Below are 24,414 nucleotides of genomic sequence, written 5' to 3' on the forward strand. Positions count from 1 at the left end.
TGATTTACCTCATGATCCATCGCTTCATATTCACGTTTTCTTTTGCTGAAATACTCAAGATGTGAAGATCCAAAGCACTTTGACAGTCTGTGTTAGTTGTTGTTGTTTTTGGTTCAGTTAGTAAAGGGTGTTTTAGTCTGACCCAGTTAAAGAGTTCAATATTTACACGTGTGAGGGTTCCTCTGATACGTTTCCCACCTGATGTCAAGAGATTATTCCAGCCTCACCTCGCCTTATCGAGCTGCTGATTTGATTCACACGCCTTCCACTCGTCACACCACGGTGCAGATTTTAGGTTTTATTCCAGGCTTTGCTTCCGAGAATTCAGCCTGTCAACCCCCCACATACAATTCTAAACAACACAGATGTTGCTGCTACTGCTGTGCCATGACATCACACCGCTCGAGTGTGATGAGAGTAGATCGTCTGTCGTCATGTAGAGAGCGTACAGGCGTTCATCTGTTAAAGTACTGTACTGAGCCTGTGTTGTTGTCATCTTTTGTATCGATGTTGAATTAATTTTCATGGATGATCTATTTTAACAGGAACAAATATTCTTCTGAATGCCAAATGATACAAATAAAATATGTTTCTTTGTTTTTGTAAACGGGATTTGTCGTCTTTGTCCGAGTGCGACGCCTCCGGAGGACTCTGGATCTGTAAACGTTGTCGTTTGAGTCGCTCATGAACATTTTCATAATCATGTAGGATGGAGGATTGAATGTAAATGTCTTTTTTTTTAGACTCTTCTTTATTCCACAGTGACCACTCGAGGAGATTTACGGTCATAAATATTCATAAGAAACAAAAACACTTTCTGTCTCAGTAGTTAACCTAAAGTAGTTAGTTATTATTTAAAATATTTGTTAAATGAACCCCATAACATGATCTAATCTTTTTCTGTCATCGTCAGAACTAAAACAAACACGTTAAGCTCTTCTGTCAGATACAAAGTACGCAGATTTAGGATTCATTTGTCAATTCATTCCTAATAAATAACAGATTTATCTGTATGAAACTGAGCAAAATTAGATGTTTTTCAAAATAAAAGCTGTCTCAAAACAGCATTAGTAATGGAACAGAACCTTAGTTGGTATCACTGGACCAACACTTGTGTTGATCTGAATATTTCATGTCAAAAGGTCTGTTGTCAGTGTCGTATAGCTTATTTATTAATACAGTCAAAAGTATTAAATAAATTGGTAATACCTAATTTCTAAGTATTAAAAATGGTGCAGCTCAGAAACAGTCAGCAGTCAAAATTTAACGACATTGTTGATTTAGAATCAACCATAATCTGACTTTTATCATATAGAAATCATGAAAAATTAGATATAATGTACAGATTCGTAACGTTTATCTATTTTAAATGGCAGAAAACCAACAAAACAAGCTGACATGTAGAGTGATTTAAGTTTATTAGAACTTTTCTGACACGTGGGAGCTCGTCACGTTCATGGTTACACAGTAAATATGCTGTGAAACCAAAACAAAGAGCTAAAAGACTATATTTAGAACTAACTAAACATTCGAATCATTTGATTTAACACCAACAGGTGTAACTCCATTAAACCTGTATTAAATAGATCTCTGACATGGGGAAGAAAAGGCCACCAGGACGCTTGGATAACTTTCAAATCCAAATTTAATTTTTTATTATTACAACAATTCACACCAAATCTTTGGTCCGGATAATGTTTCATATCTTTGGGCGAAGTAAATATAAAACTTTAATATTTGTATCAAAAATGTTCAGTCATGTCTTTAAATACACATTGTATGATCTCATACAGATAAATTCTTGTATTTTCTCTACACGTTCTTGTTTTTTGAGCACTGAGGTCACATTTGGTTTTTAGTGGTTTCCTTTGAGACTCTTCAATACTTTAACGTCTTTGGCAGCTTTAAAACTGGTTTTTCGTTCGACAGTGTCAAACATGTTACAGTGTTTGGTCCTGATAGCTATAAAATACACAGGGAATCATGTGGGAGAAGTATTTTGTGATGCTTTTTAAAAAATTTCCCGGTCAGTAAAGTTTTTTTTTTGTTGATGCGCTGCAGGTGATCCTCACAGACAGGTGATCCTCACAGACAGGTGCTGTACAGCGTCACTTTGTGGCTGATCTCTTCCAGGATCCGACGTACTTTCTCCTTTTGTGGCTGATCTCTTCCAGGATCCGACGTACTTTCTCCTCCAGCTCAGCGAGCTCTGCAGCTTTGGCCTCCAGGATTTGCTGGTTTGCCTCGTACGAGCTCTCCAACTCTGAAAAACACAAAGACAGAAGAGTGCGTTGTTAAGATATATATATATCTATATATATCTATATATATATATATATATTTATATGTGTGTATTCTTTCTTTAAACTTAAGCCACTTTGGGGTTTTTTTCTTTTTCCGATGTGACTCGACTTTACTTGATTAGTAAAAAAAGTATATTTCAGATGAAATGATTACATAAGAGTAATATAGAGTATATATATATATATACATGCTCGTTATATGCTCGTTGTTGTGACGACTGTCGTCAGAGTCGTTACAGTCACCTGAGGTCTGGTGTGAACGACGGTCGTTGGAGTTACATGAGGCCAATGACGGTCATTTAGACCACAGGTGACTTAAACGACTCTGACGACAGTCGTCACAACTGTTTTTTTTTTATTTACTTTATTGCATTTGTTCTATCCTGTCTGTTTAAAGTGCTTTCAAAAATCGAGTAAAGAAAACAGATCATTGCAGATATGAACCTGTTCTTTTGAGAACTGTGTGCTGATAATCTTTAGATTTAGGAGGTGGAGATGTGTTCTTTGAGTGCATGTATTGATAACGTTTGCCTGGCGAAAACATTATCTAATTTAATGTTTGGGAGGCTGTGTGTGTCTCTTAATTTGTACCCAAATGAAGAAACTAAAATAAAAAGCAGACTTATCAGGGAATTCACAAAACATACTGATAATATACACCGAATGTTTTGACACATCACCTCCGAGCCTCTGCAGCTTGCTGCTGCTCTGGGCGAGCAGCTCTTTGGCCTCCTGCTGCATCTCGTCCGCTCGCCTCCTCGCCTGCAGCACCGACTCCCCTTTAAACTCCACCAGGTCCTCCACCTCCGCAAATTTATCTTTCACCTCCACGTTAAACTCCTTCACACAAACAAACAAAAGTATTACAGGGATGACTGTGGGATTTGATGTGTTTTTTGGAGAAATTGTCCCCCGTGGTTCCAACCTGCTCGGCCTCCTCTGCGTTCACTTTGGCCCGCTCGGTGCTCAGGTCGGCAGCCTCTGCCAGGTGGTTCACCTCCAGGTTGTTCTGTCTCAGCAGCCCGACTTCCCTCTCCAGCTGCACCAGGCGACCCGTGGTGTTACTGAGCTTCAGCTCCGACATGGCCGTCTCCGACTCCACCTGACACACACACACACACATTTTAGTATATGATAATGGAAAACTGGTTCATCATGGGAGTTCTGCTTCTCAGTTCATCAGCCAGAGAAAACAGGGCTGTAGCCAGATGTTTCTTTAAAAAGAACAGATGATGGATGTTTTCTTTTTATGGCTCCAAACCAATAAAATAAAAGGAGCTGAAAGTGATAAAACTTTACAGGCTGAGCTCCATATTAAAGACGTGACTTCACAGGTTTTGAAGACAGAAAAATAATAAGAACATTTTGATATCAGGGAAACTTCATTCTGCATTAGAGGAGACACAGTACGAGGTGTTGGTGCTTTAGAGTTAATCTTTATAAATGACTTTCAATCACAAATTTAGCCACAATTCGAACCAATAATCTATAAAACCAGTAAAAGAAAATGCAGATGAACTGCTGAGATGTTTTTCAAAATAAAAGCTGTCTTAAAACACCATTAGTAATGGAACAGAACCCTAATTGTTATCACTGGAAACACCTGTGTTGATCTGACTTTTTCATGTCAAAAGGTCTGTTGTCAGTGTCGTATAGCTCCAAAACAAAAGGCTGGAAAATACTTAAAAATACAGTCAAAAGTATTAATAAATAAATTGGTAATTCCTAATTTCTAAGTATTAAAAATGGTGCAGCTCAGAAAAACTAACCCACAGTCTCGTCTGGCCTACAACAGTCAAAATTTAACAACATTGTTGATTACAATCAACGCATAATCTGACTTTTATCATATAGAAATCATGAAAAATGAATTCGAACCAAAATTTCTATAAAACCAGTAAAAGAAAATGCAAAATAACTGTTTAATAAATTGACTGTTATGTGAATATTAGGAGTATGTTCATGGAGATAAACAGCTGGTGGCGCCAACTCTCCAGTCAGATGCCATTAAACCATTAAACTGTGACGGAAATCACACATTTATGTTTGTTTTCATGTCTCCATCTCAGACGAGGGTAAAAAAGTTTATTTCTATTTTTGTTTTTGAAGATTCTACATTTTTCATGATGAGTTAGTTTGTTTCATTTAGAGGAGTTTGACTCTTAGAAGTTTTTCTTTGTCCCCACATGTTAAGAGGAACACGTAACTATTGTTAATAATCCAAAAAACATCACACTCTGTCTTAGTTTATCCACTGTGTTGTCTCTTGTGTTGTGTTACTGTTTCCCTATCCATCCGAAGCTTCTCACATGAGAATTCTCTCGTTTTTTTGATTGTTTATTCCAGCTAACGAACTTTGAGACGTTGGCTTGTGATGGAAATCTGACAGTTATTAAAGTCACTCATCTGTCATCCTTTGTAGTCGAATCACCCATCGTTCACCACTGATATTGTCACATTAGAGACTTAAACTCCACGACATGGTTTTATTTCCATGACAACCTCACTGTGCCGTAATCTTGGAGGTCAGAGGTCAGACTCACAGAGATCAGCAGGTCCAGGGTGCCCTTAGTGTTGTTCTGGGCCAGTTGGATGGCGTCCATGGCGATAGTCTGAGCACGCTCAGTCTCATCCAGGGCTGCCTTCACCACATCTGCAGTCTCCTTCATGTTGGACGCCTGTTCACTGAGGGGCAGACGGTGTAAATATGAACCCTCTGAAGTGGGTTTGTTTGATCTACAGCAACGCGACTTTATTTATACATCATGTACAGACAAGCTGAGAAGACTGTTGACGTCTCATTCATGTCTGTGGATGTTTCTGATGTGTGTTACCTGGCGGCCTTGGCCTGTTTGAGCAGCGACTCGGCAGCTTGGATGTCGTCAGCGCTCTGGCTGAGGATCGTCTCCACGCTGGTCAGAGTGCCGACCTTCTCCTTGATCTCCTTCGTCAGCTCGTGCAGCTTGTCTGTCGACGTCGGCATCTCAAGAGACAACACCTCGTTGGCCACCGCCTCGATCACAGAAACGTCTGCCTTCTCGTCTGAAACATCAGAAACAAAACACACTTTGAGCTTAAGTCCTTTTATTTTAGACCTTTAATAATTATTAAAAATCTCAAAAACGTACTGCTGAGCAGGTCTCGTATCTCTTTGATGAGGTTGCGGAGCTGCTCGTTGCTCTGCTCCACTCTCTCTTTGCTCTTGTTGGATTTAATCAGCACCTCCATGGCGTTCACCTTAGCCTCGTTTGCGCGGGTGTTGGCCTCCCACACCTGACCACAAACGAGAAATCAGTGATCTGCTCACATCCAGCACGAATGAATCTGAACAAAATGATGTTCACTCACCATCCTGGACAGCTTGTCCACCTCCTCCATTGCTTCCAGGATCGCCTGGTCCAGGTCTTTGGCTGATTTGAGACCAGTTTGGGAAGTCGTGACGAGGCCTCCACAGCCTTCTCCGCCGCAATGAGGTTCTCCGTCTTGGCCGACGCAACCCAAACCACCGCAGGTTGAACCAGAGCAGCTGTCACCTTCAGCTGCACCACCACACGTCTGCAGAGAGACATAGTTTTAAAGTTTTGCCTCTTCATAATAGAGAGAACACAGAAAGTTGCTGTTTTTAGGAGGATCTAGCACCTTCTCGCTAAGTAGTGACAGGTTAAACTGATCCAGCTCAGTGGACAGTTTATCCAGCTTCTGCGAGTTTCTTTGGTGCTTGCGGTCAAACTCCTTCTGACCGCCGCTCAGTTTGTCCTCCGTGGCTTTCCGTACTGCGGCTGACTGCTCCACCGTGTTCCCAGGATCACTGGTGGAGGCGTTGGCCTGGAGCTCTGCCATCGTGGACTGCATGTGTGCAGCTGTAATGGTGTCCATTGCACCTGAATAAACAACAAGTTAAGTAATTATAACTAAGTAAACTATTGGAAAACTCTTGGATTGTGAAACTGGATCGTATTTTATGGAGAAAAGTGAAGCAATATGCAGATGACACCCTGGTTTCCCTGTTAGCCGAAGGTTCAAACAGACATATCGTTTGCTTCTCACCCTGGATGTTGGCGTTCTTGGCGTTGTACACCTGCTGTATCAGCTCCTTGACACTCCGCTCCAGCTGGTTGGCCTCATCGGTCAGTGCGTCCATGTTTGCATCAGTGGCGTTGGCGTCACTGTAGAGAAGGTTCAAGGTCTCCTCGGTCGTATTCAGCTTTCCGTTTAGGTAGGACATCACGCCGCTGAAGACACAAGACAGTAATGAACAAAAAGGTGTCTGCTGCATCTCTTTGCAGGTCTCTATTTGTTGATGTACGTACGTGATCTGATGCATCAGCTCCTCGATCTGCTCCAGCTTCACCGCTGCAGGGTTGCTCTCTAATATGTCCCTGACGGCCTTGGTGTTTCTCTCCAGGCTGCCGACTAATTCTTTATACGGCGCCGTCACCCCGGTGCTCTGGAGCTCTGTTACCTGAGCCTCGAGACGTCGAGTTTGATTGGTCAGCTCGCCGACCACGGTGTCCCAGACAGCAAAGCACTGGTGGCAACGTTCACAGTTGGGGAACTCGCCCTGGTAGCCCCTGGCGCATTGGTCACACCTTGGGCCGGATACACCCTCCACGCAGGTACACTGACCTGTCGCACGATGGCACTGCTCGCTGGAGATTCCCCGAGGGTCGCAGTCACAAGCTGGAAACACAAATCCAAATGAATCCAGGAATGTAGGGTAATATCATATAACTTGTTTTCCGTCTATGTGAGGCCTGATAATAATCAACCTTGAGACAGTTATATGAGACATGTAATAACTTTAAAGTCTCTCCAGGGAAATACACCATTTGAAAAAGTTTATTCAACCTCCAGTACATAAACTCAGACATGAACGCGACCTTGAAGGTCACACTGACCCACCCACGAGTGGAGGCACTAGGCACAAGAAGAGGAGGACGTAGGAATGCGGGTTTGCACCATCGGTTTTCTGTATTTGTTGGCCTGATTTATGGAGCAGGAGGTGAGGGTCAGGTCTGAAGTTTTGTTTTCGTCATGGTGAAATGTTACACCTTAGGGTCAGAGCTTAAAGGATGATTATAAGCAGCCACGTACTAAAGCATTCGCCTGTTTTGGTCGCCACGCTTACAAACATGATAAACATTTTAACCTCTGACACCTAAATCTCGACCTGAGAACAACCTCTCAGCTGTGGCAGCGTCTTCATCATCAGCGCTCTCTCACATAGCTGTAAATGACTCCCACACATTTCTCAGTAATCTGCCCACAGTGTTCAGATTTCCCATCGTTTTTGGCACATTACTGTATCATCTGTGCGGATACAAAGCGAAGTCCAGCTGGTGTAACAGCTTAAGAGACCTTCAGGGAATACAGTGGGAATGATTCAGGATTCCTGGGTCCTCTGGGCGTCGGTGCATGACGAAAACGGGATGCCTGGGAGTTCTGGAGAACATCTGGTTCTCATGAGTATGGACGGAGAGGTCAATCCCGGATCCTCTCGCTGCCTCTCCTCGCCTTTTTTCTCTGTCCATGTCTTTCTCTGAGAGCGAGCCAGCTACTGTGAGCCGCACATTTTCTGCAGATGGACTCTCCGGCAGTAAAAAAAACGTTTCGGGATCACAGACAGATACCGCGATGACTTGTAATCGCTGTCATTCCAAAGTCATTTCACTGTCACCACCGGTATGCTTCCTCGTACATAAAAAGCTGCACACACACACGGACCGAAACACACAAAGAAGAGCAGGAAACGATACTAAGCTCGGGAAACACATCCCACGAGAACCTTGAATGTTTGCAGGGACGGAAAAAAAAGATCTAATGAGTTTAAAAGGAAATACAAACACAAGAATACAGTACAGTCTGGATGTTTTCCATTGTTTTGGCTCTGTGTTCCAGCACAGTGGCTGTGAAACTATGAGGTTTAAGGCCGTTCACTTCCTAAATGGGTGAGCAGTGTTGGATTCCACAGTCCCTAAAGACATAAACAAGACAGCCGAGGAGTCTTTTCATTGGCCTAACCGTGGCATATTCTTGGCTTTTACCTGACCTCAGTCTAACTGTTCATGTTTTACATAGTCAGGATGAGACTGAATGTTAAAAAACTCCCAAAAAAGGAAGCGAATGTGAGTCCTGGAAGAACATCATCAGAGAAAATAGAGAGAAGTGATTTTATAGCCACAGAAACAAGCTGGAAACACTGACATATTATCACCTTTTAAGTTGATATGGCGAACATGTCAGCGGCCGGTTGACTATTTACACATTTGGCAGTTACAGAGCAACTTTAGCATCTCGTTAAAGGATGATTTATAGTCAAGTGTAGGCCCGACAGAGCGTCTACGCAACTGAAACTGAAACAGAAACTCCCCTTCGTCTCTTCTTCTGTGTTTTCCTCTTTGCCACCCATTAAATGAGAGGATGAGGGGCCAGAAAACCAAAACAAAGAGCTGAAAGAGGCTAAAAGGCTCCATAGAGTTAAAGGGGAAACTGCAGATTTCTCTGTGGGTGCAACATCTTTTAAATTAAATGTAGTTATTTGAACTATTATTGTGCTGACGATGACCTACCGTGACATTTGACTTCTGGATTCCCCCAGAAGAGCTCTCTGCACTCCCGACACGTCCGGCCACCAAAGCCAGGTTTACACGAGCACTGTCCGGTGACCTACAGGAAACGACCACGAACACAAAGAGCATCAGCAAACGATCAAACGGGAAGCGTGCAGGTGAGACAATAAAGGTGGATTCTGCGTCTGAAGTGTGTTTTATGTCTTTTTCTTTCCCTTGCTGACACAATGGAGCTTTGTAGTTTGATACAAACTCGCTCTTCTTAGAGAAAAGTGTATTGAGTTATTCCACAGTGTATTCTGAGACTTCCTTCCTCTGATGGAGAGCAGCCAGTAAACACAGAAGCCTAAATGTGTGTGTGTGTGTGTGTGTGTGTGCGCACTGCTGTAAACATATGCAGATTTTTTTCAACAGAGTTGCTGAAAAACAGAGAAGCAATTCCCAAACAGCTGGAGTCCATATATCAAGAACAGTTATACAAACAGGCCTCAGTGATTAGGCGGGTTGGTCACAGCCGCCCTGCAGCTTCGCTCTCTCTGAGAACTGTTTGGAAACTGTCCTCGCCATTGTGTAATGAAGACTCTGGCAACAATGGCTCATTGAAAAACCAGACTCAGTCCGGCTATACATCATAACGAGGGAGCAGCTGCTGCGATGCTCATGCAGGAAACGATGCAGACAAGCCCGCGGTCTGACTCACTTCGTTGCAGGACGATCCGAAGGAGTGGACGGGGTCGCAGTCGCAGCGCTCGCAGCCCGTCCCGCTGGCGATGTTCCACGTATCAGGAGCGCAGCGGTCGCAGCTCTGACCGACCACGCTGGGCTGGCAGGGACACTGACCGCTGTGCTGGTTACACTGACACTCGTTAGGCGACGAACAGGCCTGAGGTACCGTGCCCATCGAGTAACACATGCACTCTGCACAGAGGAGGGAAGACACGGATCAGTGTTTGGATGCTTATAAAGCCACATCATTAAATCATTCACTCAGTTTACACTCATGTGTTCACATCAATCCTTTCACCGCCCTGTAATGCACTTTGATTACCACCACAGAGCAACCACAAGGAGACTGACATAATGAACAGAGTGCTGCTGTTCATTATGTGTCTAAAGTTCAGTCTGACATTCATGCCTTTATTTTTATTAATGTTTTACTGACGTTTTATTAACGTTTTATTAACATGAATAAATAACATTTTATTAAAAGTTAAAAAAAAGCCTAACATTTAAACACATTAAGGTTTATTATATGTTATGTCTGTAACATTATCTAAACGTTTGTTATATGTTATGTCTGTAACATGATCTAAACGTTTGTTATATGTTATGTCTGTAACATTATCTAAACGTTTATTATATGTTACGTTTGTAACATTATCTAAACGTTTATTATACGTTGTGCCTGTAATATGATCTAAACGTTTGTTATATGTTATGTTTGTAACATTATCTAAACGTTTGTTATATGTTATGTCTGTAACATGATCTAAGCGTTTATTATACGTTGTGTCTGTAACATTATCTAAACGTTTATTATACGTTGTGCCTGTAACATTATCTAAACGTTTGTTATATGTTATGTCTGTAACATTATCTAAACGTTTATTATACGTTGTGTCTGTAACATGATCTAAACGTTTTATATACGTTGTGTTTGTAACATTATCTAAACATTTATTATACGTTGTGTCTGTAACATTATCTAAACGTTTATTGTACATTGTGTCTGTAACATTATCTAAACGTTTATTATATGTTGTGTCTGTAACATGATCTAAACGTTTGTTATATGTTGTGTCTGTAACATGATCTAAACGTTTGTTATATGTTGTGTCTGTAACATTATCTAAACGTTTGTTATATGTTGTGTTGTAACATGATCTAAACGTTTATGATATGTTGTGTTTGTAACATTATCTAAACGTTTGTTATACGTTATGTCTGTAACATGATCTAAACGTTTGTTATATGTTATGTTTGTAACATTATCTAAACGTTTATAATACGTTATGTCTGTAACATTATCTAAACGTTTATTATACGTTGTGCCTGTACTCACTCCTGCAGTTCTGAGTGGCAGCGTTGCCGTAGTAACCCAGCTTGCAGTGCTGACAGCCGTAGCCCTCGGTGTGGTACAGGCACTTGAGGCAGGAGCCTGTCCGAGCGTCACATGACCCCGGGTCGTGCATGTCGATGTTGTTGTTGCACTGGCACGGCATGCAGCGCCCGCCGGGCACCAGAGGGTTCCCGAAGTACCCGGGAGCACACTGGTCACACCTGGCACCTGGACGAGGAGACAGGAAACAGGAAGTGAACTCATGTTTTTGTTTTTGTTGCAGTCAGAGAGGCGACCATGACGGGCTGTGATGAGTGAGGTGAAGACGCGATGACACGGCGTGATGCTTTGAGCTGCTTACATGAAAACAAATCTGTTCTTTAATTACTGAGAGATGCACACACACACACACACACACACACACACACACACACACACATACCTTTGTAGCCGGGGCTGCACACACACACCAGCTGGTTCGTATGAGCCAGCAGGTAACAGCTGTCAGAAAACTGGCGTCCACTTCGCGGTCCATCGGGGCACATGCAGGGGCGACAGTGACCACCTGAACCCAACTCTGCGTCGCCATGGTAACCACTTAGACACCTGCAAGGTGAAGACAAAGGTAAAGTGAGAGATCCTTTGAAGACGACCGCTTTGATTAAAGTCTCTGTGAACATGCCTCCTGATCTGAACCGGGCCGTACCTCTCACAGTGGTGTCCGGTGGTGAAGTCCCTGCAGCCCTGACACTCTCCGGTCTGAGGGTGGCAGTAGTCGCTGTGGCCGTTACAATGACACGGTCTGCACTGAGGGAAGCCCCAGAAACCCGGCAGGCAGTGGGAACACTGGCGCCCCGACGCCCCCTGGACACACTCGCACTGGCCTGTCGCCTCGTGGCAGAAGGCGCTGACCGAGCCCAGCGGGTCGCACTCGCAAGCTGAGGGCGAAGTTTGAATGATTACATGTTTCATGTTACCGGGTTTAACATCAAAAACATTTAATCACATCCAGCACTCACGTCTGCAGCCGCTCGGGCTGAACAGGAACGTAGCCGGGGCACAGTGGTCGCAGTTTCTGCCGACAACGCTGGGTCGACACCGACACTGACCTCCGCTGGGCTCGCACACGGCGCTGAGTGAACCCTGAGGGTCACACTGGCATGCTGGGAGAGAAAAGTAAACATTTAATACATGTTTTTATATCTGTAGTCGCTCCACAGACAGATCAAACTACATACCCATGGCTCCTTTGTGCAGCAGAGCAGACACGCTGAAGATGTAGTCGTTGCAGATGTCGGTCATGGGGCTTTTCACGACGCTCTGGCTGCTCTCCAGACAACGGTAGCGCTGGAACGTATCCCACGCTCCCTCGCCGTCGATCCCATGGAACATGTCCAGCTCACTGACCCGCGGTATGAGCACCAACTATACAGGGAGGGAAGTCATAACAAAAACACAGGTTGGGTTATTTCAGATGTTCAGGGTGTATTTTGTTCACAGACCATGTAACGAAGCAGACAGAGAGCTTCAAGAAATTCAACGTACGGAGTCGATGAGTGTGTACGGGCTCGGGACGTCGCTGCCCGACGAGTAGAGAGGCAGGTTGAGGTGGACGGTGTAGTTCAGTCCTTGTTCGAAACATATCGGCCTCAGCAGCAGCACGTGTCTGAAACACAACACGGAGGTCAGCACGTGTAGTACATACGTTGTTAGACAGACACAGTGGAGGTGAAGCGATGTTTCACCTGGATCCAGGTGGAAGAGAGATGGACTGCTCGTCTCCGCTCTGGATGGAGTTGCTGCAGTGAGCGGCGTAGTTCGGAGGGTGATAGACGGGACGCTGAACTCGGACGTTCACCTGCTCCCACTGCTCGGGCAGCTGCCAACATATACAGACACACATATATAAGATCTTCTGGATAGGAACTAAATGTATGAATACAAATGTTCATGTGTTACCTGGGGCTCATATCGAATAAGGATATCATAGTCCATGGACTCTGGGATGTTATTGATGGCGAACTCTAGGAAGGCTCCTTCAGGCACGTTAACAAACCCCATACCGGTCCACGTTGGACTGCGATCCAGAGGATAAGGCCTCGGTACCAGCGTCACACCCTGACAGAGAGAAAGAGTTCAACAAAGCTGCTCATATGTGGGTTCAAAGTGACCCGCTGTGTAGATGTGATGATGGCACATTATGATTAAACCAACTCACAGGTCCATACTTGGCGTCCTCTGCCTCGTAGGTGTAGTGATCCAGAGCGATGAAGTAGAAACCGGACTCGACCTGATCGCAGCGCCGTCCGAACATGTGCTCCCTGCACTCACACTGTCCTGAGACAGAGTCACAGCTACGAAGAGAAAGAGAGAGAGAGGCGGTATTTAGTAGATATATATTATATATTTTAAATGTATTTTCATTTTTAAAAAGAGGTCTTTACTTATTGTTGACAGCCCCGCCCTGGTCGCAGTCACACGGCCTGCAGCCGTCCATGTCGTTGGACAAACCCCAGTGTTGTGGCTAAAGAACGGAGAGCAGACGTTTGTTCATACACACTGACACTGAGGTAAAATATCCAAACTGAGGCTGACACTCTAAAGTTTAGATCCGCACCAGACACTGATCGCAGTTATGTCCGTCGACGAGGCGCTTGCAGAAGCAGCTTCCCGTGTGCGAATCGCAAGAGTTTCCTCCGGGCAGCGTGCCCAGCGGGTTACAGGTACAAGCTGCCAAAACACACAAGGAGACAATGAAAGCAACAGATACGACTGCGTCAGTCTGTCTGACTGCACTGTAGCAAGGACACACATAATTTTTCACCTTAAAGTTCCATTAATAATGATGAAAATGAGGTATTTTGACTGGGGTTTGAAAGGGATTGTAATACATTTGGATATTAATGGTTTATATACAGTTTTAAGGGGTAAAAACCAAAGTGAAAACCAAACCAAACATTGGTATGTATGGTAAATTAAGGAGTAACTCGTGGTATTTTAAGGGAGTTTAGTGAATGGGACTATTCATAAACAATACCCAGCTGTAAACTTCTCACACAGCGAGCTAAAGACCGGAAAGCATGACGAAAAACAGACAAATACTATTCAGAGTGACTTACGTAGGCAGCCGTGAGGTCCCTGTCCCAGTCCAAAGTGTCCCTGTCTGCAGCTGTCACATCGCTCGCCCTCCACGTTGGCTTTGCACCGACACTGGCCTGAGATCATCCCGACTGCCACGTCGGTCCGCGCGTCGCACAGTCCGCCCTGCAGCGACCCGGTCGGGTCACAGTTACACGCTGCAGAGACACGAAACGTGACGTTAAGGAGATTGTGCGAACACGTGAACCCCGAGGAGTGACAAGCTACAAATGAATACTTTTTAACATGAATAATAAGAATGCATTATTATAGATATTATTCAGGAATGCTATACTATTGGTTACTTTAAGCATATTTTGATGCACTAAAAGACTGAACTAAAAGATCTGAGAACTTCTTCCACCACTGCTGAACATACAGCGAGCCTTATCTTATCTACTAGAGGAAGTCACGCTTAAAAGCATGAATGTGCTCAGTCTGTGCTCTGTCAACATTTTTCTAAACGCAAAAAATAAAAGTTTGGCTTGAAGGTTTATAAGGCTCTGGAGTAAAAAAGCTCCCAAAACTGAAATAAGCAGAGTAGATTGTGACATTTCTCTGACGGTGAAGCAAGAGAAAAGTGTGTCAACAAAATCCTCTGGGGATCGCAGACAAAACCACAGATTAAAGTAAATGTTGTCTTGCTCTGTAACAGAGTTATGGATGAAGGGGTCAGTACGATGAAATAACATTAGCTTATCTTGTATTATTACTGTTGCAGTGATAATATTTATGTGTGAGAAAGGACCAAAAGCTGCAAAAAGCAGTGTATAATTAAAAAGATGAGTGAATAGGAAAGAACAGAGGGAGGCTGTACTTCAGTTTACTGCAGTACTTCCACTTGTACCCAGTACTTAGGAGGTAATTACAATCATGAAGTAACAGCAGCTACTTTCTGCTTCAAAGGCCTCGTCACAGTTAGCTCCAGATGTTGCTTGTCTGTCCCAGAGGAGGACACACCAACATGCGTTCTGACAGACTGTTAATGAATGGAGCGGACAGTGAAGAGGTCAGAGGTCACGTAAAGGTGAGGCTCACGTTCACAGATGTGGGGGTCCCTCAGGTCTCGGTTCGGGTGCTGGTAGTAGAACGGTGCGCACTGCTCGCACTGTCGTCCCACCGTGTTGTGTTGACAGTCGTCGCACACGCCGCCGCTCATGTTGCTGGTCGTCATGTACACGGCCAGGTCGAAGTGACACGACGTGGAGTGGTGGTTACACTCGCACCCTGAGGAAGAAGGAGTCACATTTAAATGTTACACTTTTCAAGCAACAAAGACGTAGAGACAGAAAGAGGAGTGAACTTTGGTGCATTCGTGTTTTTGCGCTCTTACTCTTGCAGGCGTGGGTGTTTCGTCCCTCCGCTGGCCTCCAAGGCAAATCGTGGTAGAAGTCCTGACAGTGCTCGCAGTTCAGTCCCTCGGTGTTGTGATTGCATACACAGCGGCCGTGGACCTAAACACACAGAAAATAAATGAACTCTAAGGACTGGAGCTACTCGAAAGTGACCTTTGAAATGGGCTTCATCAGCAGATTTATATTTTCTATAAAAGTTCAAGACTTGAGAATCTTTGAACTTAATCTGCTGAGGAACAACATGCAACCAGCTACTTTTTATGTCTTTCTTCTGTCACTTGTGTGTTTGACGTACCATGCCCTCGGTTCCGGTCTGCGCTCCGTCGATCGGGGCGCACTCGGACGCGTGGCCGTAGCAGAAGCAGTTGCCGCGGACGACCATGTCGTAGAGGGAGTAGTAGTACTTCTCCGTCACCTCGTCGCGGGAGTCGAGCAGGTTGTCGCCCAGCGTGTGGAGCTTGAGGAACTTCACCCGGAGGTTGGTGATCTTCAGCATGTCTGCACACACACACACACACACGGAGGGGATTAGGCGTGTATCAAGGCGCTGCAGTTTATTAAGTTTCTCTTCGACTTTCAGACGCTGTTCCTCACACACCCACAGCATTCGCCACATACTTAACATGAGGCCTCTGCATGTGTGTGTCAGTCTGGATGTAGGCGAGCGTACAAAGGCCGAGTCGCTTCCACGTGTGAAATTCCACACGGAGCTCTTCCTGTCTGACCTCTGAGCTGTTTACCTGGACTACAGGTGACCAGAAGTTACTAGAAATCATCTCAGTACTGTAAAGAGTTCACTGGATCTTTCACCAGAGAGGTCAGAGGTCAGGTCACTGAATCCTGATTTTTACGTTTTTAATATCAGCTCACTCTGTATCCTCAGGCTGTAGGGGTCATCGATCTTGAAGGCGGGGTCCAGCACCCTAAATATTACCTACAAGGCAAAGAAAAGAGAGAGAAACCTTCAGATAAATAAAAGAGTAAATGTGTTTTCTAAAAAAAGAACCAGAGGAAGACTCACCTCTCCCTCCGAGGACGGTTCGATGTCCGAGTAATGAGTGTCGCAGATGATGTCGTCCACTTTGGCCAGCGGCCCCTCGGACACGCCGGGGAAGGACGACGGGCAGTTGTAGGCGAAGTAACGATAAACCTGCCACGTCTTCCCAAAGTCCATCGATCGCTCGATCACCATGGCAGCCGGCCGAAACGTCTGAGGACAGAAAAATCACCACGTCGCTCACAATACATGCGAGTATTTTTATGTTTCTGCTTCTTATTGTACACTCAGATATTCCGGGTACTCCGGCTTCTTCCCACAGTCCAACTGAACTTTTAAAATATATTTTCCTGCAACTTTTCATCTAGATCTGTGAAAAATATGTATATAAAGGCTTTTCATGTAGACAGTTTGAATATAAAGTGAAGGCATTCCTGAGAGGGTGGAGGCTGTTAGAGGTGTTGATCTTTCCTGCCATCGAATCCCAAAAACAGGATGGGACCGGATGCGCATAGAAAGTGTGTTTTGACTATGATGTAGTTCACAATGTCAGTGAGAGGCACGGATCCAGCTGGCCGACGTCACGGCCCGACCATGTGACAGCGATGATTTTTTTACTCTTCGCGCTCATCCTCCTCGCCCTCCTTCTTCCTCTTCTTCTCTTCCCACCGTTCTCCAGAGACCGGAGCGATTTTCCACATTCCTCCACCACAGCTGTCCGACGCTGTGTTTATCTGCCGTGCCGTGAGTACGGGAGTGTTTGTGTGTGATATATGTGTCTGCTTGTGCGAGAGAGAGAGAGAGTGAAGAGGAGGAGGAGGAACAGGCACCTTGAAGGTCATGATAAGGTGTGTGAAATGAAACTCGGCCTCCAGGTCCAGCTGGATCGTCACGTTCTCGACACCTGCAGAGGAAATTAACAGTTTAATCTCTTTCTTGGTTCATTTGCATTCATAAAAAAAATCACTAGTAAAGCTGTCGACACAGCCCAGACACACTTAAACGAATTTAAAGACTCTATCTGCACATGTTCATGCAGCTGAGTGGGTTTCATAGACATGCAAACATACGGATCGAATCCAGTCTTGCAAGCTATCCCTCAATTCGTCACTAAGTTTATGTGTGATGTCTTATTAGTTATTTTGCAATAAACAAGAAGTCACTGTAGCATCTCCAAAGCTCACTGATCATTTAATTTAGTGATCTCCACTCGTAAAACTCTTACAACTGGACTAAATTAGAATTTAACAACAGCTGGAGTAACCCGGCTTAGAAAGCCAAGATGCAACTGGATGACTACTGCGAGGGAAAATCAGGAAATCCCAAGCAAAGCCCATTGTATGTCTGCAGTTTCCTGCCACTTCAAGGCCATCTGCACTGCTGGCTAGCAGCTCTCTCCATGACTCACACCACTGACAGATTCCCAGCACTCGCAGAAAGAACAGCGAGTGCATGTGCAAGCGTGAACGTGGGAGCAGAGACGGCAGGGTTTGTTTGTACGGGAAAACTTTCTGTAATTTAGAGGCTTGGATCGATGTTAATGACGGTCCCCTCTCAACTTCAACACACAGGTCGTACATTTAAATAAGTCATAAGTCATGTAGCTGATATGTGCGCTATTATTTAAATGAATCAATGTTAGTGGTCTCGTTTCAGTTTCTACACCCAAACTTCTCCATGAGATCCAAATATGTCTCCTTTAAGTCTTTAAGCCACAAACTGCAGTTCCTCAAACGTCCACTTGAGGCTGGCTCCAGAAGTGAGTCAGTCTCCATAAGTCCCCATGTTACACAGCAGAAATAAACATGTTTACAGCCTGGTACAAAAAACTGTTTTGGTCTCTGTAGCTAATTTCCCCGTTCATGACAACTGTACTGAGGGTGAATTTATATACAACTCACCTGTTCACATTATATTAAGAAGAAGAGAAGAAGATACTTTTGAGGTGAGTTCATTCTGTGAGAGTTAAACCAGTTCCCCGTTCTCACTGCAAACCCTCTGAACTCCCGCTGTCTCATTACACACTTTCTTTTCCCTGGACTTTGAAGGCCTGTGTCCGTCCACACATCTGTTTCCTATCCACACACCTGTTCTCCTCAGCACACCTGTAAGCCCCGCCCCCTTCAGCCTGCTGTGATTGGCTGCAGCGAAGAGGCTCTGTGATCTCCTGTCTAGTCATTACCGAGCTCAGTTCCCATGAGAACGGCCTCAGTGAGAGCTCACACACCATTCGTTTTAATGCTTTTGAGGTTCTCACCGTTCTCCGACTGCCACCAGGTCTTGAGGCGGTTGTGGGCGAAGGTGGTGACCAAGTTCTCGATGGTGTGGCTGGTGGTGTGGCTGGTGTCCTCGTTGTACATCTGCCTGGAGTCGCACACGAAACATTTCTTCTCCTCCTGATGGACAGAAAATGTTAAAGGGTCAGTTCGCCCAAATTACAAAAGAAAAACCGTGTATCTCTGATTGATCTGATATTAGTTTCAATATCCCAGAGGCCAAGGTAGCATCTTCAAATTGCTTGTTCTGTCCAAAAATGGACTTAACCGCTATTAAACAATCAAGAAATAATTTTTTATTTCGCTGATTAACGGCTTTATCGATGCCGGCGCTCCCTCACTCTAATTCACCGTCTAAGTCGCTCGACCAGAGCTCGCTTTTTCTCTCTCAAATGATCGGACACAAACCAGATTAAACTTCTTCGTGTTACTTATTTTGCAGCCTAAATTCACGAGCCAGACTCAGATTTAGGAGCCTGACATGAAGTTAAAAGTTAGAACACAACAGGTAGAGTTTCAGAGTTTAGATGTGGAGGTTTGACCGATCTAATCATCTGACTGGCGTGTGATGTTGGGCTACGTTTTATCCGGAAAGTTGAATCCGGCTCAACTTTGTCGCCGCAGGTTGCTGCGTTTTTTTTGGTGGACCAAAAGCAAAATACACTACAACGGCTCAAATCAATGGAAAAACCTGCGAGTGTACCCTTATTGACTTTGGTGAGATCTCGAGACGTCAAGGCCTTTTAGTGGTCTGAAAATCTAGACTTAGCTGGACCTCAGTGAGACCGCTGAAGTCTACCTAAGTCTAGATTTTGGTGGTCCCAAAACCAAAGGTGACTGAGCGTTTGCCTTTCCTAAAACTCAACTCAACACTTTACCCTTTTATAGCTTTTATTGTTGTTGTTTTTCAGTTTTTAAACCTAGTTTGCGTCACTGTTTTAATGTTTTTTACGTTACTCTTTCCTGTTTACCTTTCTAATATAGTGGAACCTCTGAAAGCTGCTTCATAAATAAAGTTTACTTAGTTACAAATGTGGCCGATTGGGAGCAAATCAAAATATTGTGCGAGGAGAGTGGAGTCTGTTGTAACAGCAGATGAATGCCCATGGGTTTGGGCTGAGTTCAATAATCACATGTGTGTGTGTGTGTGTGTGTGTGTGTGTGTGTGTGTGTGTTTGACTAATGAGAAAAGAGAGAAAAGTGAATGTGCAGTATATATCATGTTGCCTGTTTGTACTGCGACTGTTTAATAATGTATTAACTACATTTGTCAGCGAGGGCCTCGCCTGCACGCCAGCTGCTTTGGCATGAACGCAAGCTACACTCACACACATGTTCACACACACACACACACACACTTAAATCTGGCTTAAATTGCAGCGTGTGAACAAACAACATGAAGTTTCTCAATCCCGACCGCTGCCAAATATGTGTGTGTGTTAAAATGTTACGGCTGAGTAGTTCCACTTAGCAGGAGTTTGGTAGAAAAATGTCTGTTATTCAAGCCTCACTTCCTGCCCACCCCTTCCCCATCTATAGCTCATACTTGAGGACTGTGCTCATCCTCAGGAAGCTCAGAAAAGGCCCCACAGTGTGTGTCCGTGATTTCATTTCATAAGGACACCATTCACGCTGCGAACTCGCCAAAAGGGTGTTTGATAAGGAGAGAATATCCCCTACCTCGCCCCCCTAGAACCACATGCTGCACACAGGGAGGGGATTGTGAGGCGCAAAACAGCGCTTTTATTGTGAAGAGGAATGTCTGAACTCCCACTCGAGCAGACACTGTACATGCCGTCGTCGCACACAAACACACAATGCTATCTTGCGTGGTTTTGGTGCAGAGCTGATTGGTAAAGCAAAAAAAAAAATGCCCAAAATGGGGATGGTGGTGCCACTTCTCAAACGTGCTGCTTTAATTTAATAAATATCTTTGAGTTCTGGGCTGTTAATAAAGAAAATAATCCACAGATTGCAAGACAACGAGATGCTGCCCCAAGTTTAACCAAAGTTACAGAAGCAGAGTTTAAATCAAGCTTTATAAAAAGGGTTAAATTCATATTTGAAACTACTTTCCGTTATAATCATAGCGGTGTACGCTTGATGGGACTCTTAAGGCATTCAAAGGCTGACATCGACTGAGCCTTTTCGCTTGGAAGAATTCATCAGCAATAAGTTACCGCCATAAAAATGCCACGTACAAGGACAGAACAGAGACGCTGTCTGTTAATTATTGCAACCACATAACAAGAAATTCATCCACAAATTAAAGGAAACACAAACAAATCATTTTTTTTATGAGCTCAAAGCATTGTTATGACTCTAACCAGGCTGGTATTGTTAACCTCGACCCCGACTTGACTCCAGTTCTCATTCACACATTCACACAGCAATTCAGGGTTCAGTATCTCGCTCAAGCACATGTCAACATGCAGACTGGAGGAGCCGGGGATCGAACACCCGATCATCCGATCAGTGGACGATCCGCTCTATTGCCTCATACACAGGTTATAGGAGGAAACAGATACAGACTGTTTGATTGATTATCTAGAGTATTGAATTCAGCTGTGTCAGTGTTGTAAAAATGTTTTTAATTTTGTGTCATTTTGTTTTTGTTTTATATCATTTTGTGAAATTAAAATAAAGTGTTTGTTCAACCTTCTTAACCTCCTTAATAATTAATTATAATTATTAAAGGTTATTAATAACAATAACAATAATAATTGCGTAATGCCATGTACTGTGAAACCATCATAATTTAGAACAGTTATCGTACCATTGCCAAGTCTAATCCTGGTCAAACATTTAAACAAATTTAAGCAAACATAAACTTTTCTATACAGGACACCAGAGCTGTCTGTAAAGGTGACAGACTGTCACTATATTCTGTGTGTACAGCTTTGTGGTACACTTTTACACAACTTTACACAAAGTTTTTATATGAGTAAATGTGGTTTTATGTGCACAAACGGCACAGTACATGTTCAGTATATGTATACTGTTTGAAATTCTGCCTCTCATTTTCTTTAAATCTATTCACGTGCTGTTTTCTTCTCGTTATATTCAGTCTTTCTCTGTCTTACGCTGACATGTGATGCGTTTCATACAGCGTGTCCGATGCTTTGCATGTAGTGTAACAGAGTTTCCTTTCAAATCTTTATCATCCCACTGAGGGGGAATATGATCCACAGGCAACAACACACGCTACTCGTTTCTTCTCTTTGACTTGATTTACGACTTTCACAGTTTTCTCTGACTTTGTCTTTACTGAAAACCGCTTTGTGACTTGTGATTTAAAAGTGCTTTATAAATAAAGTTTACTTGCTTGCACAGCCACAAAGTAACATCCTCTCTGTGTGTTGTTTCAGTTTGTATCAAACAACAGGATTGTCCTTCAAGTTCATAGAAAAACATATTGCAAATAAACCAGAAAAGCAGCTATGAAGTCTCTTAATAGTCATTTAAGGATTCAATTGCCAAATTTATTATCTAATAATGATAGAAAACTGCTTTAATTAACTTTTTTAAGGAGATCATGTCCAAAAACTTCTGATCTAGAGCAATTAAATTAAGATTAAGAGCAGTGATGTGATACCAAGTTAAACTAGACAAATATCTGTGTTTGGGTCTACATCAGCTCATCCATGAGGGCCTGGGTTACTTGTAGCTCCAGGTTTCCAGACGCAGCCGCAGCATCTCTTTCCTTACCTCCAGATGTCCAACGATGCAGAAGCGCTCCGGCTTCTTCAGGCCGCAGGTGGAGGAGACGGTGAGTTTGTGCGCCCGGCCGATCAGCAGGTCACCTGTGGCGGGGTAACAGCTACCCTCGGTGCAAACATCTGCAAACTCTGGCAGCTGTGCCCCGACCAGGCACCACAAGGCTGCGGGGAGGAGAAGTGCTGTCAGTGAGGTGAAGTCCTAAATATGACCTGATCTGAGAATCCATTATAAAAGTCCAGGAGCAGCTCAAGCTTGTGGTTAATTAATTTAAATTAAAATCACATGTATACAAAGAGTTTGCTGAAAGTTTCCCTGCAGCAGCCTCACCTTTTCCCATCTTTTCCTGAGAACACAGTGGATAACAGTTTGCATGTGGCTTTCATTATAAGTGTTGTTGCTGGAGCCGTGAGAACGAACATATTGGCAGCTCCAGTGAGCAGACAGCACCTCATGGAAAGAAAACACACAATAAAAATAAATAAAAAACTCACCCAGAGTTGTCGTGAGGTGGATTATGAGCGACATATCCGAGTGAGACACATTGACAGCTCGTCTTGTCGATGATGTTGATGGGTCAGTGTGTTAGAGTATGAAGCGTAGAGTCAGAGCCAGAGGGAGTTTTCAACTAAGAAGTGCGCAACTATGGTATGTGGACAGTGCCAGGCGAAGGAGCGCCGCCTGTATGCAGTGAGTATGCAGTGTGGATAGTGCCACTGATAACCAACCAGAGGACTTGAAACACTATTTATGTAATACATACATAAATAGTGTACAAGCCACTTAAGCACATATTATTTATTTTATGTTTTCTTAATTACTATTATGACTTTTTAATTGTTTTTTCAAATTTCACTGTGATTGTACCTGTATGACCATATGTGAAAATTAAACTTTTAAACATTTAACTTATTATATTTTGAAAAAAAAAAATTAATAATATATAATTTTATAAAAAATTTTATCTAACTATATATTACTAACTAGTTTATAATAGAGTTTATAAAGCGAGACAAACATACAAAATTTATAACAAAAATTAAGATTTAGGATTAATGTTGTTGTCGTGTGTAGTAACAATAAGTTCTAATATAATTTAATTAAGTTTATATGTGGAAACCTGTGCTAAGGTTACAGGGTTCAGTTGTTACTGCTCATCATTAAATATGTTGTTTTATTCCAGCAAACATTAAGTAATATGTATCAAATTACAGAAGAACTGTACTTTGTGATGATGTATATCTTGTGTATTGCCTGACTCACATAGTACATATATATGTATGTCATACAACAGTGTTCCTGTCGGCACTAACCACACTTCATACAGTCCTCCTCGCAGGCTGTTGTCGGTGCACAGCTGGTTGTATCTTATGAGAGACTGAGGCCGAGCTGCCACTCCCACCTCAGCTCCATCATGTCTGCTGGAAGAAGACAAAGATAGAAAGAGTGACAAACATTTGATTCACTGTATCATTAAATAGTTTAAACCCTTAAACACTGTTTGTTTTGTCCATTCAACCAGAAATAATTAAACTTAAATCATATAAGCCTCACTGGGATTCAATATCTGAGTCTATAAACACATAAAAATAAACATTTGTTTTGATAAAGATCCTTTAAATTAAATATTTGTTGCTGATTGGGTTATTGCCAGAACCAGTGTGATGCAACACAGTTTCTAAATAACTTCAAACACACTTTAGTATGTTTACTTTTATGTCTCTTCTTTATGCTATAGAAAAGGAAGAAAAGCGGAAAATCTTCACATTTGATAAACCAGTAAGAGAATACTACATATTTGGCATGTTTACTTGAAATATGACTTCATATTTTTTAATAATCAGAAAATGTGCTTTAAACAACTGAGAAAACCTTTTATTTAATAGGTGAACATTCTTTTTCTTTTACTCAAGTACAAGAATTCTTATTAAGAACATTCTTTTTCTTTTACTCAAGTACAAGAATTCTTATTAAATCTGATATTTCTACTCATGAACTCA

At 43.2% G+C, this 24,414-nt stretch overlaps 1 protein-coding gene across 3 annotated transcripts; it reads right to left on the reverse strand.

Annotated features, from left to right (window-relative positions):
• Window positions 1-1,627: 1,627 nt before the first annotated feature.
• Window positions 1,628-23,049, reverse strand: LOC104929904 (laminin subunit beta-1). 3 transcript variants are annotated; one of them, XM_027272125.1, is made up of 34 exons: window positions 22,909-23,049; window positions 22,406-22,578; window positions 18,679-18,817; window positions 17,252-17,325; window positions 16,446-16,634; window positions 16,295-16,358; window positions 15,720-15,922; window positions 15,403-15,523; window positions 15,108-15,296; window positions 14,051-14,227; window positions 13,549-13,661; window positions 13,376-13,455; window positions 13,150-13,285; window positions 12,891-13,049; window positions 12,677-12,810; window positions 12,477-12,597; window positions 12,170-12,356; window positions 11,951-12,094; window positions 11,638-11,869; window positions 11,374-11,537; window positions 10,935-11,159; window positions 9,573-9,790; window positions 8,873-8,969; window positions 6,614-6,983; window positions 6,351-6,535; window positions 5,943-6,184; window positions 5,652-5,858; window positions 5,432-5,576; window positions 5,138-5,345; window positions 4,847-4,988; window positions 3,229-3,405; window positions 2,984-3,143; window positions 2,193-2,263; window positions 1,628-2,151 (listed from the first exon to the last, which is right to left on the reverse strand). In XM_027272125.1, exons 1-34 carry the CDS (start codon window positions 22,940-22,942, stop codon window positions 2,086-2,088), a joined length of 5,346 nt encoding a protein of 1,781 aa, XP_027127926.1. In that variant the 5' UTR covers window positions 22,943-23,049; the 3' UTR covers window positions 1,628-2,085. The 3 variants fall into 3 exon arrangements, with proteins under 3 accessions (XP_027127926.1, XP_027127925.1, XP_027127924.1); XM_027272124.1 differs by having other exon boundaries at window positions 1,628-2,133; window positions 2,175-2,263; XM_027272123.1 differs by having other exon boundaries at window positions 1,628-2,124; window positions 2,166-2,263.
• Between the last annotated feature and the right edge of the window lie 1,365 nt (window positions 23,050-24,414).

This window comes from Larimichthys crocea, chromosome XX, assembly GCF_000972845.2.
Source record: "Larimichthys crocea isolate SSNF chromosome XX, L_crocea_2.0, whole genome shotgun sequence".
Taxonomy (NCBI): Eukaryota; Metazoa; Chordata; class Actinopteri; family Sciaenidae; genus Larimichthys; species Larimichthys crocea.

Coding starts and splice junctions, on each gene's coding strand:
- LOC104929904 (XM_027272125.1), bottom strand. CDS start 22,942: ATGTCGCTCATAATCCACCTCACGACAACTCTGG. Junction 13,050..13,149: donor AGGACGCCAAGTATGGACCT/GTGAGTTGGTTT, acceptor TCTCTCTGTCAG/GGTGTGACGCTGGTACCGAG. Junction 12,095..12,169: donor GCTGCACAAAGGAGCCATGG/GTATGTAGTTTG, acceptor TTTCTCTCCCAG/CATGCCAGTGTGACCCTCAG.